At 42.5% G+C, this 17679-nt stretch overlaps 1 protein-coding gene across 3 annotated transcripts in view; it reads right to left on the reverse strand.

Annotated features, from left to right (window-relative positions):
- The window catches only part of LOC136864954 (neuropilin-1a), a 458189-nt gene that overhangs the window by 119045 nt on the left and 321465 nt on the right, over window positions 1–17679 (reverse strand). For 2 of the 3 annotated variants that reach the window (XM_067142360.2, XM_067142359.2), the window contains one exon: window positions 9854–10297. The exons of the other annotated variant lie outside the window; for it this stretch is intronic. In XM_067142360.2, coding sequence (XP_066998461.2) covers window positions 9854–10297 — 444 coding nt within the window. The remainder of the gene's footprint in view (window positions 1–9853; window positions 10298–17679) is intronic. 3 annotated transcript variants of the gene reach the window in all.

Raw genomic sequence — 17679 nt, forward strand, 5'->3', positions numbered from 1 at the left:
ACTACTTTATGCCATTCGTCGACCCACGTCGATCTTTCTCGACACCAGGCCAGCCTTACACGTCGCTGTTGTGGGGTCGACCTTCTGCAGGGACACGGGCTCGTAAGCCAGCTGCACGCAGGCGATTACCAAATGTTTGTTGTGTAACATGGGGTGCCACAGCTGCTCGAATTTGCGCTGCTGTAGCATGGGGTTCCATCCGGGCCATCCGAATGTTGCGGCGATCCTCTCTCACATTTGTCTGTCGCGCTGGGCCTGTGCCAGGTCTACGAGCGTGGGTACCTTCATTTGACCACTGCTGCCATACACGTTGTACCGTAGATGCCTGTCGGCCAACACGTTCAGCGACAGTCCTTAGCGATAATCCAGCCTCACACAGCCCAATTATCCGAGCCCTCTCAAAGGGCGACAGTTGTTGATAGCGTGCTCTTCTCTATCGTCGAGGCATGTTTGACGGGGAACACTTCACTGCACAGACTGCAAGTCAACTACGCTACACCAGAGTCCGTATAATGGAGTTGATTCCTCCGTGACCAATCACTTGGGGAGACCTGTAGCAACAATCCAACGGGTCTGAAACTTTGATCGTTTACGTACCTACATGGCATCGTTCCATATCTTGAAAATTAACACAAACTACCAGTGCCTTCATGGTGCTGCAATTTCCATTTTCTTAAGTGTATTACTTCAGGTAACGATATCGTTTAACACCTTATTATTTATGTTATAATGGTTGTTTACCCCGCAGTATGAATGCAACGTGATTCTCTGTGCTTGGTGTGGATATGTTGATTCTTAATATTATGCTCTTGAAATTACTGCGTGCGTGTATTCTTTTTGCGTCTACCTTCCATCTACACTCTATGGCTATTCGTGTCACCGCGAGGCTTCACTCGCTCTGTACGAATTGCAATCTTGATGGTTTTTGATGTGAATACGGGACTTTCTGATCCCATTGGTAAATTTATGGTTATGTATACACATGACCCAAATAATTGCTAATCCCTTTCTACCGGCCTCGGTGTCGTGTTATTGAAGGATTTGAATCCTTGATGGACGCTCAGGACCACTCTTCGCTCTTAATGTTTTGTTGCCTGACTATGTGTGAACGGGTGTGAGTGTAAATGGTTAGGGTATCAAGAAGGAATATCTTTGTTTGAATTTTATTTTGTTCTTGTTTTAAATTCTATTTCTTTAACTGATTGTTGATGCATTTTCTTTTCGGCCTTTGCACATATCTTAGCCTCTTGCACTGTTTCCGGCCGACATGTTTTATCTTTCTTTCATGTATGCACTTCGCATGCTTCTGGCCCTTACCATTATTTTCTGTTGTTCATGCTCCGGAGGTTCTACGAATACTTATTTCCTTTAGTCTGCTCTTTGTTACGTAGGAGCATCTTTTTATTTTGGGGTGATGGATTGTTGAAAAAAAGATGGATAAAAAATAAGAGGAGCGTGATATACGCGAGTGGAGATAAGAGGAGATGGTGAAATTAATAGCTGTTGGAATGTTAGATCACCTCTTAATGAACCGTGTGGATTGCGTCATGTTTGTGGTAGGGATAGTCCGATTGCAATCGCACGATGACATGTGGTTCAACTGAATGTAATATAATGCGTTTCTGAATGACGGTATGCCGTCGCAGAGTCATTGTTGCTAAAGCTCTCTAAAAGGGCGATTACGTATGTGTATTTTAATATTGATTATCTTTCCCTGCTTTTTAAATCGATTTTCTTTCTCCTAATTTTCTTTTAATTAATTCAATAAATATTTCCTTGTTATTTGTTCAATTTCATTGTATCTTGGTTTCAAAAATTAGTCTCTTGGTATTATTCTGCCGAGAGGCTCATCTCCAGCTCAAGGCTTGTAGCTTGTAGCTTGTGGCCTTTCCCAGTCGCGATCCGGGCCTCAATATTTAGCTTCTGATGATATATTATGCACTGTGAGTAAGTCTCTGTGCGTGTGGGGTGTGACTCAAAAGTCGACCCAAGGATGTACATGACCTAATTTGTGATTTGAGTCCTGGATAGTGAGTCGAGTAACTTCTTTATCCCGATCTTTATTTCTAGTCTAATGCTACGTTGTGTACAGTCAACGTGTCCTCCTCTACCACCTAGCGACATTTTCTACGGATTAGTTCTGCTACCACACACACTTTACAAATATTTATTATCAAACGACAAAAATACTTCCGCTTTCACCAGTGACCAAAGAACAACGTGCCCACTAAACACCGAATCTCAAACAAAGCTTTTAAACATAAGGCGAGGTGTATGCTGTGGCGCTGATTGGGGGCGGGGGAGGTGTCGCCCCCCACTTTGGAGAGAAACAATACATTTTTATTCCATTTGAGCCGCATGAAGCTAGAAATTATTAACTTTCTCATTCATGAATTATTTTCGTTTGCGTTTGGTGCCGAAAAATACTCTTATGTGATGTGGTTTACCCTACTGGGATATATAAACGACTTTTAGTGAATACTATTCTACGTCTTAACATTCTAAATTCGATCATTGCTGCCTACTGGCTATGGCTTTGAGTTTGACGCCAGAGGTACGAAAAACCACGGAACATGTTGATGGGGTAATAGGAGTAACTTCGGATGCAGGGCTATTTTTCCATCTCTTACGTAAAAAAAAACCAGCCAACACTAATATATGTGTTAGATAGACTGTGAAGTTCAATGAAATGTACTACTGAGCATAAAATAACAAGTAATGAAAACTGTAACGACCTTATATGATATCCTCAATCACGAGAGAGTTAAAAATAAAGCAATTTATACAAACTTTTCTATTTAATTATTTATTAACAAGTACTCTGCCGAAAGACGCACAAAATACCATTCGTGGCGGCTGACCGATCTATACAGCGCGACAGCTAGTATTGGAATCTTTGCATTTGCTGTGAGGAAGGGTAGCCAAGGTCATGAACAACGAGGTATGATTCACCCGCTTGCCGCGCGCAGTCTCGTGCTGTGAGGAAGGGTAGCCAAGGTCATGAACAATGAGGTATGATTCACCCGCTGGCCGTGCGTAGTCTGTGAGGAAGGGTAGCCAAGGTCATGAACAACGAGGTATGATTCACCTGCTTGCCGCGCGCAGTCTCGTGCTGTGAGGAAGACCAAGGTCATGAGCACTGAGATAGGATTCACCCGCTTGCCGCGCGCAGTCTCGTGCTGTGAGGAAGACCAAGGTCATGAGCACTGAGATAGGATTCACCCGCTTGCCGCGCGCAGTCTCGTGCTGTGAGGAAGACCAAGGTCATGAGCACTGAGATAGGATTCACCCGCTTGCCGCGCGCAGTCTCGTGCTGTGAGGAAGACCAAGGTCATGAGCACTGAGATAGGATTCACCCGCTTGCCGCGCGCAGTCTGTGAGGAAGACCAAGGTCATGAGCACTGAGATAGGATTCACCCGCTTGTCGCGCGCAGTCTGTGAGGAAGACCAAGGTCATGAGCACTGAGATAGGATTCACCCGCTTGTCAGTCTGATAGTTACTTTGTTAGTGTATAATCACGCCGTACTTCTATTTAATTGTAATGCAAGAGTAATTGTTCCTCTGGTGAAAGTGTCATTGTATAGTATTGAATTGCCATTATTAGCACACTTAATTTGGTAGACTGTCAACCTTTACTTCTATGTTGAGCACAAAAACTCATCATTTTGTAGCTTTCTTTTCAATTTTGATCCCTAACCCCACCCCACCCCTATTCCCCGCAGACGCAGGTACCATTTTGTCTATATTTCCCCCCTCCGCAATTCTAATTCCCAATCGGCGCCACTCAGAGCACTCAAACATAAAACCAGGCAAACACAAAAATGAGAGCACTCAAGCATGAAACAAGCTATAGAGCACGCATCGCGGCATTCTTGCATAATACAAGGTGCACAGAACACATCGGAACTGCCAGATATTAAACAACGTCACACAACACATCAGAGCTGCCATGCACAGTACACATAGCATATTAAAGCACTCAAACTTAAAACTGTCGTGATCGGTCATGATTTTAAGGAAATAAAGCGGCACATTTACTCATCACATCTGACAGATATTTTATGAAAACCGTAAATAGAAACAGAAGGCGGGGAATAATATGCACTAATGAAAAAGAACAAAGGAAACCAAAGAATATATAGAAGAAAGGAATCACCTTGGAGTGACACTTAGACTGATCAGTCTTCCCGACTTATCCTGAAATTGACTGGTCTATTGTGTTCAAATAGTATACTTTGGAAACAACAACTGAGACCACACTTATCTGGAAAAAAATAAATTTGAAAATCCACAAAATTCATTGTTTCAACTTTGCAAAAGAGTAAATTTTTGCATAGTCCACATCAGATTATCGTCATGGAAAGGAACTTGAAATTAGACTGAGGAGGTGGTCTTCTTCGTTCATATCGGCCCAAGATTGGTTCTTAAACAGCTGGTACAGTATCGAGTAGGCTCTCGAGGAATATTGAATGTGGCAAGTCGATTAGATGGAGAAAACAAGTTCTCAGTATCTGTTCGAGGTGGGAAAACTCTTGTTACATTTAGCTGATTTATATTTTGCTTCAGAATGCGACCTGACGAATGATGGTACAAAACTGCATGATGCTGAATTTTCTGGTAAACACCAGCTTAAATTCTCTCACTAACTTGAAATGAGCGCACCAGATCAATGCAAATCTGAATGTTCTTCGTTGGTTTAAAGACGGTTACTTCCAGTTGAATTATACATTTTTCTGCCGAGGTACAGATCACTACCTAACGGTGTGTTGCTCGCTCTGATGCCACTGCTTTCATGCGCTGTTTGAAGGTTTGCACAAAGCGTTCTACCAATCCATTGGTAGCTGGATGACCTAGAGCTGTCAGCTTCTGGTAAATGCCATACCTCTAACGATAGTTTCTAAAATACAGTTGCGTTATCGGCAGTTGTAATGCCGTGAGAAAAGAAAATTCTCCCAGCGTGTTGATAGTTGAACTTGAAGTAAGAACATCCCTTGAAATACGAATTCCCACCCCTTTTGACTTAACATCAACACAGATTAAGATGTGATGATTTTCAAACGGTTCAGAAAAATCAATAAGAATGCACTTCCAGTTTGATGCTAGTTCGTTCCAAGGATGATAAATAACCTTGAAATGGGTCCTACGGAGATTTGAATATTTTTTCAGCCCTTGACTATATGGTCGATACCTTCCCACAAATGTAGCATGTGGATAGGTGCTTTTTGGGAGTGATACTGATATGTGTAGCATCAACTGGCTGAGCATCGAAGATCTGAGAGTTTTAGGGATAACAATCCGGTCTGGATAAAGCAACATCTACGTAGGTAGATCAAAAGGTTAGTTGAACTAACGCGTCGCAGCAGCGCGCTGTGTGTCGCAAACGTGGGCACAGCGGAGAAAGGGACAGACACTCCCCACACGTCTGTTAGGCAGGTCGCTGTGGTGTCTGGTCTAGTATTGTGTGAATAGCGGCCAAATGCAATGGCGCGTCAACTGGACATTCACACCAAATATGAGGTGCGTGCGACAATCTGATTGCTATGGGCCAAAAGGAAGAATTGCACGGACATTCATCGTTAAATTAGTGCTGTGTATGGGGAGCGGGCCATTTCCCGGCAAGGTATCGTAAAGTGGTGTCAGCAATTCGAAGCCGGACGCACGGATATCACGGACAACCATCGCGAAGGCAGGCCCGCAACGTCCAGGACCCGTGCAAAGGTCAACAGTGTGAATTCGATCATTAGATGGAACCGGCGCATTAAACTAAGAGATATCGCGACGCAGCTGAACATGTCGTAGGGCAGTGTGTTCGCCATTGTTCACGAGGAACTTGGATATCGTAAGCTGTGTCAAAGATGGGTCCCACGTCTTCTCACCTATGAGCACAAGGGACAACGTTTCCAATCCTCCCTGTCATTTTTTCAACGCTATGCCGCAGACGGCAACGGGTTTCTGCGGCGAATCGTCACAGGCGACGAAACGTGGGTCCACCACTTCACCCCCGAAACGAAGCGAACATAATGGAATGGGTGCACCCCTCATCACCACAGCGAAAGAAGACCAAGGTTTAACCTTCAGCCGGTAAGGATATGGCGACAGTGTTCTTTGATATGGAGGGTTTGCTGCACGTGGAATTCATGCCGAAAGGAATGACGATCAACGCGTCGTCGTATTGTCAAACGTTGCACCGGTTGCGTAAAGCGATTAAAGAGGAGCGCCGGTGTGATTTTGTTGCACGATAACGCAACACCTCACAAGGTCCGCCAAACGAGAGAACTGCAGCAGCGCTTCAAGTGGGAGGTCTGGCAACATCCCGTCCTAGCGCCATGTGACTTTCATCTGTTCGGTAAGCTCAAAACGGAGCTCGGTGGTCGACGTTTCCAGACCGTTGAGGAGGTGAAGGCCGCTGTCTCCGATTGGTTGCAGAACGCTGGAGGAAATTTCTATGCATCCGGCATCGACAAGTTGGTTGTGCGGTCGCAGAAATGTTTGGATTCTCTTGTAAACTATGTGAAAAAGTGACGTTACAGTGTTGCTGTTGTATAGGTGGTGTAATAAATGGCCATAATTGGGAAATGCAGCTTATTTTCTGATTTGCCCTCGTACATAGGACGACTGAATATCCTTAGTGCTTCTTCGAAGTTCGGAGTCGTCCGATGTTTCTTTAGCAATGACCTTGACAGTAATCTTAGCACTGGAAATCTGGAGGACAGATTATGAGTATAACTGATGTGCTTCTTCATTCATAGTGACATCAAAACTTTTTGCGGTTTAGGGATTGGCGCACGCGATAAACTGCCAACATTTTGGTACTATGAGACGAATGGACTCGGAATGAGACGAAGATGGCGATGGTTAGACACAGTCTTAAGAAGTATGAAAGTAAATGGGTCCACCGCGCTTGTGGAGACATTTAATTAGTGTACAAGTGCCAGCAGACTGAACGCTGAATGGTATGACGGTCTATAATGAAGATATTCTGTATGTACGTAGGTATTTATGTATGTGCCGGCCCTATGGTCTAGAGGTAATGTACCTATCTCCACCTCCGAAGCCCCGGGTTCCATTCCAGGCCAGATCAGGGAGTTTTACCTGGATCTGAGGACTGGTTTGAGTTCCATTTAGCGTACGTGATTGTATTTGAGGAGACATCTGATGGTGAAATAGCATCCCCTGTCTATAAATTCAAGAATAACGGCCGAGAGGATTCGTAGTGCCAACCACACGACACCTCGTAATCTGCAGCCTTCCGGGCTGAGCAGCGGTCGTTTGGTAGGCTAAGGCCCATTAGGGGTGTAGCGCCATGAGGTTTGCTACCAAGCCAGCACTGCTGAGCGTAAGGTATCAGTCAGCTGCAGACAGTCTGTGTACTATTTGAAATACTATCGCTGCTTTTATAATCAACTTGGGAAATCCATAGATATCACCTCCTGCTACGCCTTCACCGATAAAACCTGGTGCTCCTATTATGTGTACTGTCTCTATCGAGACAAACAATGACTGGTATTATGCGACTGCGGCATGTTTTCAGGGACCTAGAAACTGAAATCACTACTCGGGAGGCACTAAATTAACTGAACTACTCTTTGCGAGTCCACTCATACACTGGAACATACTGCATTACAGCTCTGTCCAATTCACTGTTCTAATAACAAGCCTCGTTGAACTTCGTGCAGCCGACTGACAGACTCTCTTGAGACCGACTGCACTCTAGTGGTTTCCACCTCCAGATCATCGCGAGACTCAACAATTCGCCGACGCTGTTGGTTTGCTCCCTTTTAACCCCGTCAAGGCAGTACGTAGTCGTTCAACATCTTATCATTCACCATGTGTTGGTAAATTACCCTCACTACTTTGACACTATCGGAAGTACATGTATAGTGCAGATTCTTGAAACTCTAATGCTGATTACCAAGGATTTTGCTTCTGCCGGACTTTGAAAAACACGCGTGAATTACCGCTTCAAGAACCAAATGTCTCGAAAATAAATATAAACATAAAACAGAGCGCGCTTTGGACCAGCCATGCTAATGCTAATCGTGTACCCTTCAAAATTATGATGCGTTTATATAGTATATGCAGTGGAGTTGTCAGAGGGTAGAGTCGAAGTAAGGGAGATCACAATTGTAGGTATTATAATGAAACAAAAAGTTACCGTATTAAAGAACGCTAGACGCTTAAAAACAAAATTCCTGTTTTTGCGAGACGCGAGTTGGAAACAAGATGGTCTTCATTACCTCAAGTTGCAAGCTTGGCTGGTGTTGCTCTCGGCTCCACAGATACTTAAATTGTGAAGTACTTGTTAAAGTTATATCGCGGTCCCTTGGTACTATCAATGTGAACCACTTTTCTGGTAACATTTTGTTCCTATTTACTTCCATTGTGAAGTACTTTTCTAGTTATTTTGGATTAATGAATATTGCCATTGTGAAGTATTTACATGCTATTAATTTGGGCTCCTTAGAAATGCTCATAATGAAGGTTAGTTATTTTGAAATCATCAAGCACTTAAAATACTGTGAACAGTCTGGAAGCAAATGAACGATTGAGGAACTGAACGAGGACGGACATGGAAGCACCGAGCCAAACGAAGACAACTTATTAAATACACTAGCGGAAATGGAAAGTGATACACCATGAAGTACCACCCGGATATTTATCAAATTTTGTAGAGATGTTCATCATATGACAGGTATTATACGTTTAAACTTCCAGTCCATTCGGAACAGTCCACCATAATCATCATCATCATCATCATCATCATGTCACGCTCCAGTGTGACATGGAAGCAAACACTCATTTTGAGGGATTTTCTGCCATGCCTGAAACACATGCTGTGTCAGTTCATGAAGATTACTGGCTGGAGGCTTGTATGACTGTATACGTCTTCCCATCACATCCCAGACATGCTCTATGGGTGACAAATCCGGGAACTGGGCAGGTCAGTCAAGGATCCGTTCATTCCTCAACGCGATTCTGCAGGGAACTGCGGTGTGCGATCTTGCATGCCATTTGGTAACCCCGTCATGAAAGGCAACACAACAGTGTTTACCATTCTTGCCATATACTGGCGAGCGTTTAGTTTCCCTTCAACAAGTACCAAGTCCGTCCTGATGTCATATCCAACTGATCCCCACACCATGATACCATGAGTTGGAGAGGTATGCGCTTCCATTATCGCTAATTCCTGTGACCTTTTACCAGGTGATCTACGGACATGTTGACGTCTATCTGTCTGTCACAAACAAAACCGTACTCATCGCTAAACACCACAGAATGCCACACAATGTCCCAGTTGATTCTGGCTCTACACCATGCAAGTCTCCGTTGTCTGTGGTTTGGTGTTAGCAGTAAACAAAGCATGGCAACTCGAGATATCAACTCGGCAGTTTGTGGTGACACTCTACTGGGATTTCAGCTGTCATCATCAGGGCCAGCCGATGAATCCTACCATGTTCTCTTGGTGTAGTACTTCTGAAAGGACCCTGCTCTTCGTGCCGCAATGTTGTCCTGAGTCCATCTCGTCCCTACCGGTACTCGTTCTGCAGTCAATGCATTACAGCCAACTGTCTGCGCAATCTGCCAGCATGATGCTCCCATATCCGTTATGCCAAGGATTCGACCTCTCACAAAGTCCGTGCACGTCCTCTAGGCATGTTGGACAGTAACGTAGAGACACCCAACCGCCGTCTTTAAGAATAGTGTACTAACAATTAGGTCGTATGGGGATGAAATTTTAATCAATATATCTCACAGGCATGGAAATACTGGAGTGTAAGTTTGGTGGTGTTCATGGTGTAATACTTTCTATTTCCGTTAGTGTACATGTAAGATGAACTTCGTCAACTTTACCTTTAACTATTGAAGACGTTAGAAACGGTGAACTGGTCCTTGTCCATTTGGACGCAGGCACGATCACAGCGGTGGTGGGTGTTAGAGTGATAGTGGCAGAGGGAGTCTCAGTGCTGCTAGTGGTGGTGGTCTCGGTAAGGCGCGTGAACATTCTCGGGACTTCACTTCCTGTCTGAGTTTCATCTTCAACTGTTGTGAAGGTTTCTTCAGACGGTGACGTATCAGTGACGCTGGATATGGCTTCAGTTGAGGTGTACAATGGAGAGGTGTGGTGTTGTGGTGTGTATTGGTAGGGTGGCGCTGGTGACGTCATCACGGTTAGGATCGGCGATATGGGTGGAAGGGGTGGAGGAGGAGGGGGTGGAAGGTAGGTGGGGAAAGGTCTTGCAGTGCGCTGTGCCACAGTGCCAGATTCAGCAGACGATGGAGATGACGTCACCAACGCTGAAAACAAAAGCATGAGTCAGTACAGCCAGTAAGTCGCGCAGCTAGCTGTAGGTCTGTCCTCTCTTTATTCGTGACGATTGGCCAGTCACCATAAGGAGTGGAGAGACCTATATACTATGACTAGCAAGGTATCTCTACAGTTCTGCTCTTTGACATCATATACGACTCCTCCTTTCTTTCATCCTCCTGAATATGTGATGTGTCCCTCGAAAAACTTACATTCTAGAAACAATTATCTTGTCAGTTAGAGGCGAATATGCTTCAGGTTCATAGACAGAGACCCAGACTTTCTCGTGTAGAATAATCGCGACATTGCACTAAATACATACATAAATACATTATCATTATAGACTGTTATGCCTTTCAGCGTTCAGTCTGCAAGCCTCTGAGAATTTACTAAACGTCGCCATAATCCTCAATTTGCAACTAGTGTTGTGGCCTCATTTAGTTCTATACCTCTTATCTTTAAATCGTTAGAAACCGAATCTAACCATCGTCGTCTTGGCTTCCCTCTACTTCTCTTACCCTCAATAACAGAGTCCATTATTCTCCTAGGAAACCTATCCTCCTCCATTCGCCTCACATGACCCCGCCACCAAAGCCGGTTTATGCGTACAGCTTCATCCATCTAGTTCATTCTTAAATTAGCCTTTATCTCCTCATTCTGAGTACCCTCCTGCCATTGTTCCCACCTGTTTGTACCAGCAATCATTCTCGCTACTTTCATGTCTGTTACTTCTAACTTATGAATAAGATATCCTGAGTCCACCCAGCTTTCGCTCCCGTAAAGCAAAGTTGGTCTGAAAACAGACCGATGTAAAGATAGTTTCGTCTGGGAGCTGGCTCCCTTCTTACAGAATACTGCTGATCGCAACTGCGAGCTCACTGCATTAGCTTTACTACACCTTGATTCAATCTCTCTTATTATATTACCATCCTGGGAGAACACACAACCTAAATACTTGAAATTATCGACCTGTTCTAGCTTTGTATCACCAATCTGACATTCGATTCTGTTGAATTTCTTACCTACTGACATCAATTTAGTCTTCGAGAGGCTAATTTTCAAGTTCCAAGATATTAGACTGTAGGCTTTCGGCACAGTCTGCCATTAAGACCAAGTCGTCAGCATAGGCCAAACTGCTTACTACATTTCCACCTAACTCAATCCCTCCCTGCCATTTTATACCTTTCAGCAGATGATCCATGTAAACTACAAACAGCAAAGGTGAAAGATTGCAGCCTTGTCTAACTCCTGTAAGTCCCCTGAACCAAGAACTCATTCTACCATCAATTCTCACTGAAGCCCAATTGTCAACATAAATGCCTTTGATTGATTTCAATAATCTACCTTTAATTCCATAGTCCCCCAGTATGGCGAACATCTTTTCCCTCGGTACCCTGTCATATGCTTTCTCTAGATCTACGAAACATAAACACAACTGCCTATTCCTCTCGTAGCATTTTTCATTTTCCTGGCGCATACTGAAAATATGATCCTGACAGCCTCTCTGTGGTCTGAAACCACACAGGTTTTCATCCAACTTCCTCTCAACGACTGATCGCACCCTCTCTTCCAGGATGCCAGTGAATACTTTGCCTGGTATACTAATCAATGAGATACCTCGATAGTTGTTGCAATCCTTCCTGTTCCCTTGCTTATAGATAGGTGCAATTACTGCTTTTGTCCAATCTGAAGGTACCTTACCAACACTCCACGCTAATTTTACTACTCTATGAAGCCATTTCATCCCTGCCTTCCCACTATACTTCACCATTTCAGGTCTAATTTCATCTATTCCTGCTGCCTTATGACAATGGAGTTTATTTACTATCCTTTCTACTTCCTCAAGCATAATTTCACCAACATCGTTTTCCTCCTCCCCGTGAGCTTGGCTGTTTGCATCACCACCATAATGATTTCCTTTTACATTGAGAAGATGTTCAAATTATTCCCTCCACCTCTCCAGTGATTCCCTGGGATCTATTATGAGTTCACCTGAATTACTCAAAACACTGTTCTTTTCCTTTTTCCCTCCCTTCCTAAGATTCTTTATTACTGTCCAGGAAGGTTTCCCTGCTGCTTGACCTAGCCTTCCCATGACCTTTTTTTGGATTCAAGAACTATTTGTTTCGCTCTGTTTCTTTCATCTACGTATCAATCCCTGTCTGCCTTGGCCCTTGTTTGGAGCCATTTCTGATAAGCCTTCTTTTTACGTTTACAGGCTGCTCTCACTTTATCATTCCATCAAGATGTTCGCCTTTTCCCATTTTTACACACAGTTGTTCCTAGGCATTCCCTTGCTGTTTCTATGACAGCATCCCTGTATGCCACCCATTCACTTTCTATATCCTGAACCTGCTTACTGTCTACTGTTCGAAACGTCTCACTAATCGTATCCATGTACTTCTGTCTAATTTCCTCGTCCTGGAGACTTTCTACCCTTATTCGTTTGCAGACAGATTTCACTTTCTCTACCCTAGGCCTAGAGATACTTAGTTCACTACAGATCAGATAGTGGTCTGTATCATCGAAAAATCCGCGAAAAACTCGTACATTCCTAACAGATTTCCTGAATTCAAAGTCTGTTAAGATATAGTCTATTATGGATCTGGTACCCCTAGCCTCCCATGTGTAGCGGTGAATAGCCTTATGCTTGAAGAATGTATTCGTAACAGCTAAACCCATACTAGCAAAGAAGTCCAGCAAACGCTTGCCATTCCCATTAGCTTCCATATCTTCCCCACATTTACCAATCACCCTTTCGTATCCTTCAGTTCTCTTCCCAACTCTCGCATTGAAATCGCCCATTAGCACTAATCTATCCTTGCTGTTGACCCTGACCACGATGTCACTCAATGCTTCATAAAACTTGTCAACTTCATCCTCATCTGCACCCTCACATGGTGAAAACACAGACACAATTCTTGTCCTAATTCCTCCCACTGACAAATCTACCCACATCATTCGCTCATTTACGTGCCTAACAGAAACTCTGTTGCGTGCAATGGTATTCTTGATAAAGAGCCCTACCGCAGACTCTGCCCTTCCCTTTCTAACACCCGTCAAGTACACTTTATAATCTCCTATCTCTTCCTCATTATCTCCCCTTACCCGAATATCACTTACTCCTAGCACATCCAGATGCATCCTCTGTGCTGACTCAGCCAGTTCTACCTTCTTTCTTCCATAAGCCCCATTAATATTGATAGCTCCCCATCGAATTCCATTTCGTTCGCCAAGTTGTTTCCAAGGAGTCCCTCGCCTGTCAAATGGGAGTGGGACTCCATTACTCCCATAGGTCCGAGGCTTGCTTAAAGTGTTCTGAGCTCGGTAAATTCATGAAGCAGGATACTACCCTACTTGCACATAGTCGAAGTGAGGATCTCTCCTCTAACGGGTTATGGACCACCGGTGAATTGTATAGTCCTAGCCGCCTGAGCACAAGGAGGGCCACGACTCAGAATATGTCCGAGATGCCCACTCCCATTCCATAGCAACTGGTTTCCCGACTCTCAGGACCACTTACTAGGCCACTCAGCCGTTGCCCATGGTTTACGAACTAGGACGTGACTACAGTAACCCACAAACATGAACCACTATGCATTAAATACGGTATTTATCAGTGTGATGTTACAGGTAGATTTTATTTCTGATTTATGAAAAGTTATAACGATCGGCGAGTATGACTCTCCAGCCAGTGTTCACCAGACTGTCTCCATGTCTAGATGTAATGTATGTATATTGCGGATGTATTACTTTTTAAAATATTAGGGACATTCTTTAACTTTTAGTGTAGCTTTTAATTATTACTATCACATTTTACGTACGATATATACCAACAAATATGCAAGTGGCAGGGAACAAAGAAGAGGAAGGAAACCTCCCGAAAATAGCCGAGTAATTTTCTTCAGTTAGCCTACAGCTTGACAGGAAAAAGAAAACTTTCAACCAGTAGAGATACATAAAATACTAGCACGGGAATTAATGTTGAACTTATAGCCTCTACTTTTAGTGAGGAACCTACAGATGTTTTGAATGTGACTAAAAGGACCTTGACAATGTTGTGAGATGGACAACAGACAAACAGGTTGTAAGTTCCAAGACGAAAAGCTCTTTCACTTGCAATTATTGTGCTAATGGTGTAATAGTACATAGTGGGGATCACTGTAAGTACTTAGGTGTTAAATACCTAAGAAAATACCTTAATTGGTGTAATCACGTTAACAAGAGGGTTACAGATACCTTCATATAGTCATAAGAGTAATTACTGGTTGTAATATGGATGTAAAGGAGAGAGTGTATAATTCTGCAACCCACACAAGGACTACTTGATACGAGAACTGGACAAGATCCAAAGGAAAGCAGCACGATTTTTTCTTTCTGTCCTGTTAATTTCCTTAAAAAAAGTGTAGCGTTAAGAAAATGCTACAAACTTTGGGCTGCGAAGAATTGGGAGTAAGGAGTCGAGCTGCTTGACTAAGTGGAATGTTCCAAGCTGTCATTGGAGTGGAATTAGTAGACGATTAAGTTTGAATAGATTTTTAAAGATAGGAGAGATCGTAATATGAAGATAAATTTGAAATATAAGAGGACAAACTGAGCAAAAATTCATTTATAGGAAGAGGGATTAGAGATTGGAATAATTTATCAAGAGAAATGTTGGAAAAATTCCGAGTTTTAAAATAATTTTAGAAAAGGCTAAGTAAACAACTGATAGGGAATCGGGCGACAGCACTCGATGCAGATCAACTCTGAACAGAGTTAGAATTTAAATATGATTTAGTTTGAATCACGGGTCCATGCGAGAAAAACACAGTGAATTTTAGAGAAGAACATTATCAAATAAAACTTATTTTAGAAAATGGGCACTGTAAACCTGCGGTCGCTTTCATAAAGACAGTACCGGAGAATGTTTTCAGAAAATTGTTAGTGTACTACTTCAAAATCAGGACTAACAATTTAAATAAATTGGTTGTGTTATTCACCTAACCTAGGAAGTCTTCCTGAGAATGGAGATAGAGCTTTAGAAAAATTATTGCTATTGGAAACCTACAAAAGAAGCAGTAAATACGTACAAAAAGTCAAAAGCACACTTGAATTTCTGTCTTGTGGAAGAAAATTTCTTGATACAATGATAAAGAAACAGAAGTTAATTTGGTGCCTACTATTACACAGGCGTCTTGCTCTTACAATGTGCAATCTACCATCTCAAGGACACAGAGAGAACATATGTCGTGAAGGAGGTAACAGTAGAATAACAGCGGTGGAAGTTTGAGTGGTGTCTTTAAAAGTAGGAAAGATCACAATATGAAGATAAAGTTGGAATTCAAGAGGACAAACTGGGGCAAATATTCCTTTATAGGAAGGGGAGTTAAGGATTGGAGTAACTTACCAAGAGAAATGTTCAATAATTGTCCAATTAATTTGCGATCATTTAAGAAAAGGCTAGGAAAATAACAGATAGGTGATCTGCCACCAGGGCGACTGCCCTCAATGCAGATCAGTGGTGATTGATTGATTGATTGATTGATTGATTGATTGATTGATTGATTGATTGATTGATTGATTGATTGATTGATTGATTGATTGATTGATTGATTGATTGATTGATTGATTGATTGATTGATTGATTGATTGAAATTTTCTCACGGAACTGGAGTGTGTATCGTAGAGATAGGATAGGAATGGTGGGAGGGGGAAAGTTCATTCTGGTGAAAGAAGATTTTATAAGCTACAAACAAGTTAAAGATGTCTTTGGAGTGTACAGACTGGGAAAGGGTAGCGCTCACGCTGATTCAGAATTACTTGATAAGATAATCAGCTATGTGGGAAACGATAAGGAAAGGAACGTGATTGTAGCGGGTGATCTCAATTTACCAAATTTCAATCAATCAATCAATCAATCAATCAATCAATCAATCAATCAATCAATCAATCAATCAATCAATCAATCAATCAATCAATCAATCAAATAATCAATCAATCAATCAATACTGATTTGCATTTACGGCAGTTGCCCAGGTGGCAGATTCGCTATCTGTTGTTTTCCTAGCCTTTTCCTAAATGATTTCAAAGAAACTGGAAATTTATTGAACACCTCCCTTGGTAAGTTATTCCAATCTCTAACTCCCCTTCCTATAAATGAATATTTGCCCCAGTTTGTCCTCTTGAATTCCAACTTTATCTTCATATTGTGATCTTTCCTACTTTTATAAACGCCACTCAAACTTATTCGTCTACTAATGTCATTCCACGCCATCTCTCCGCTGACAGCACGGAACATACCAACCACTTAGTCGAGCAGCTCTCCTCCTTTCTCTCAATTCTTCCCAGCCCAAACTTTGCAACATTTTTGTAACGCTACTCTTTGGTCGGAAATCGCCCAGAACAAATCGAGCTGCTTTTCTTTGGATTTTTTCCAGTTCATGAATCAGGTAATCCTGGTGAGGGTCCTATACACTGGAACCATACTCTAGTTGGGGTCTTACCAGTGACTTATATGCACTCTCCTTTACATCCTTACTACACCCCTAAACACCCTCATAGCCATGTGCAGAGATCTGTACCCTTTATTTACGAACCCATTTATGTGATTACCCCAATGCAGATCTTTCCTTATATTAACACCCAGATACTTACAATAATCCCCAAAAGGAACATTCACCCCATCAACTTAGTAATTATAACTGAGAGGACTTTTCCTATTTGTGAAACTCACAACCTGACTTTTAGCCCCGTTTATCAACATACCATTGCCTGCTGTCCATCTCACAACATTTTCGAGGTCACGTTGCAGTTGCTCACAATCTTGCAACTTATTTATTACTCTGTAGAGAATAACATCATCCGCAAAAAGTCTTACCTCCGATTCCACTCCTTTACTCATATCATTTATATATGTACGAAAACATAAAGGTCCTATAATACTGCCTTGAGGAACTCCCCTCTTAATTATTACAGGGTCAGATAAAGCTTCACCTACTCTAATTCTCTGAGATCTATTTTCTAGAAATATAGCAACCCATTCAGTCACTCTTTTGTCTAGTCCAATTGCACTCATTTTTGCCAGTAGTCTCCCATGATCCACCCTATCAAATGCTTTAGACAGGTCAATCGCGGTACAGTCCATTTGACCTCCTGAATCCAAGATATCTGCTATATCTTGCTGGAATCTAACAAGTTGAGCTTCAGTGGAATAACCTTTGCTAAAACCGAATTGCTTTCTATCGAACCAGTTATTAATTTCACAAACATACATACATACATACATACATACATACATACATACATACATACATACATACATACATACATACATACATTATCATTATAGACTGTTATGCCTTTCAGCGTTTAGTGTGCAAGCCTCTGTGAA

This window comes from Anabrus simplex, chromosome 2, assembly GCF_040414725.1.
Source record: "Anabrus simplex isolate iqAnaSimp1 chromosome 2, ASM4041472v1, whole genome shotgun sequence".
Taxonomy (NCBI): domain Eukaryota; kingdom Metazoa; phylum Arthropoda; class Insecta; order Orthoptera; family Tettigoniidae; genus Anabrus; species Anabrus simplex.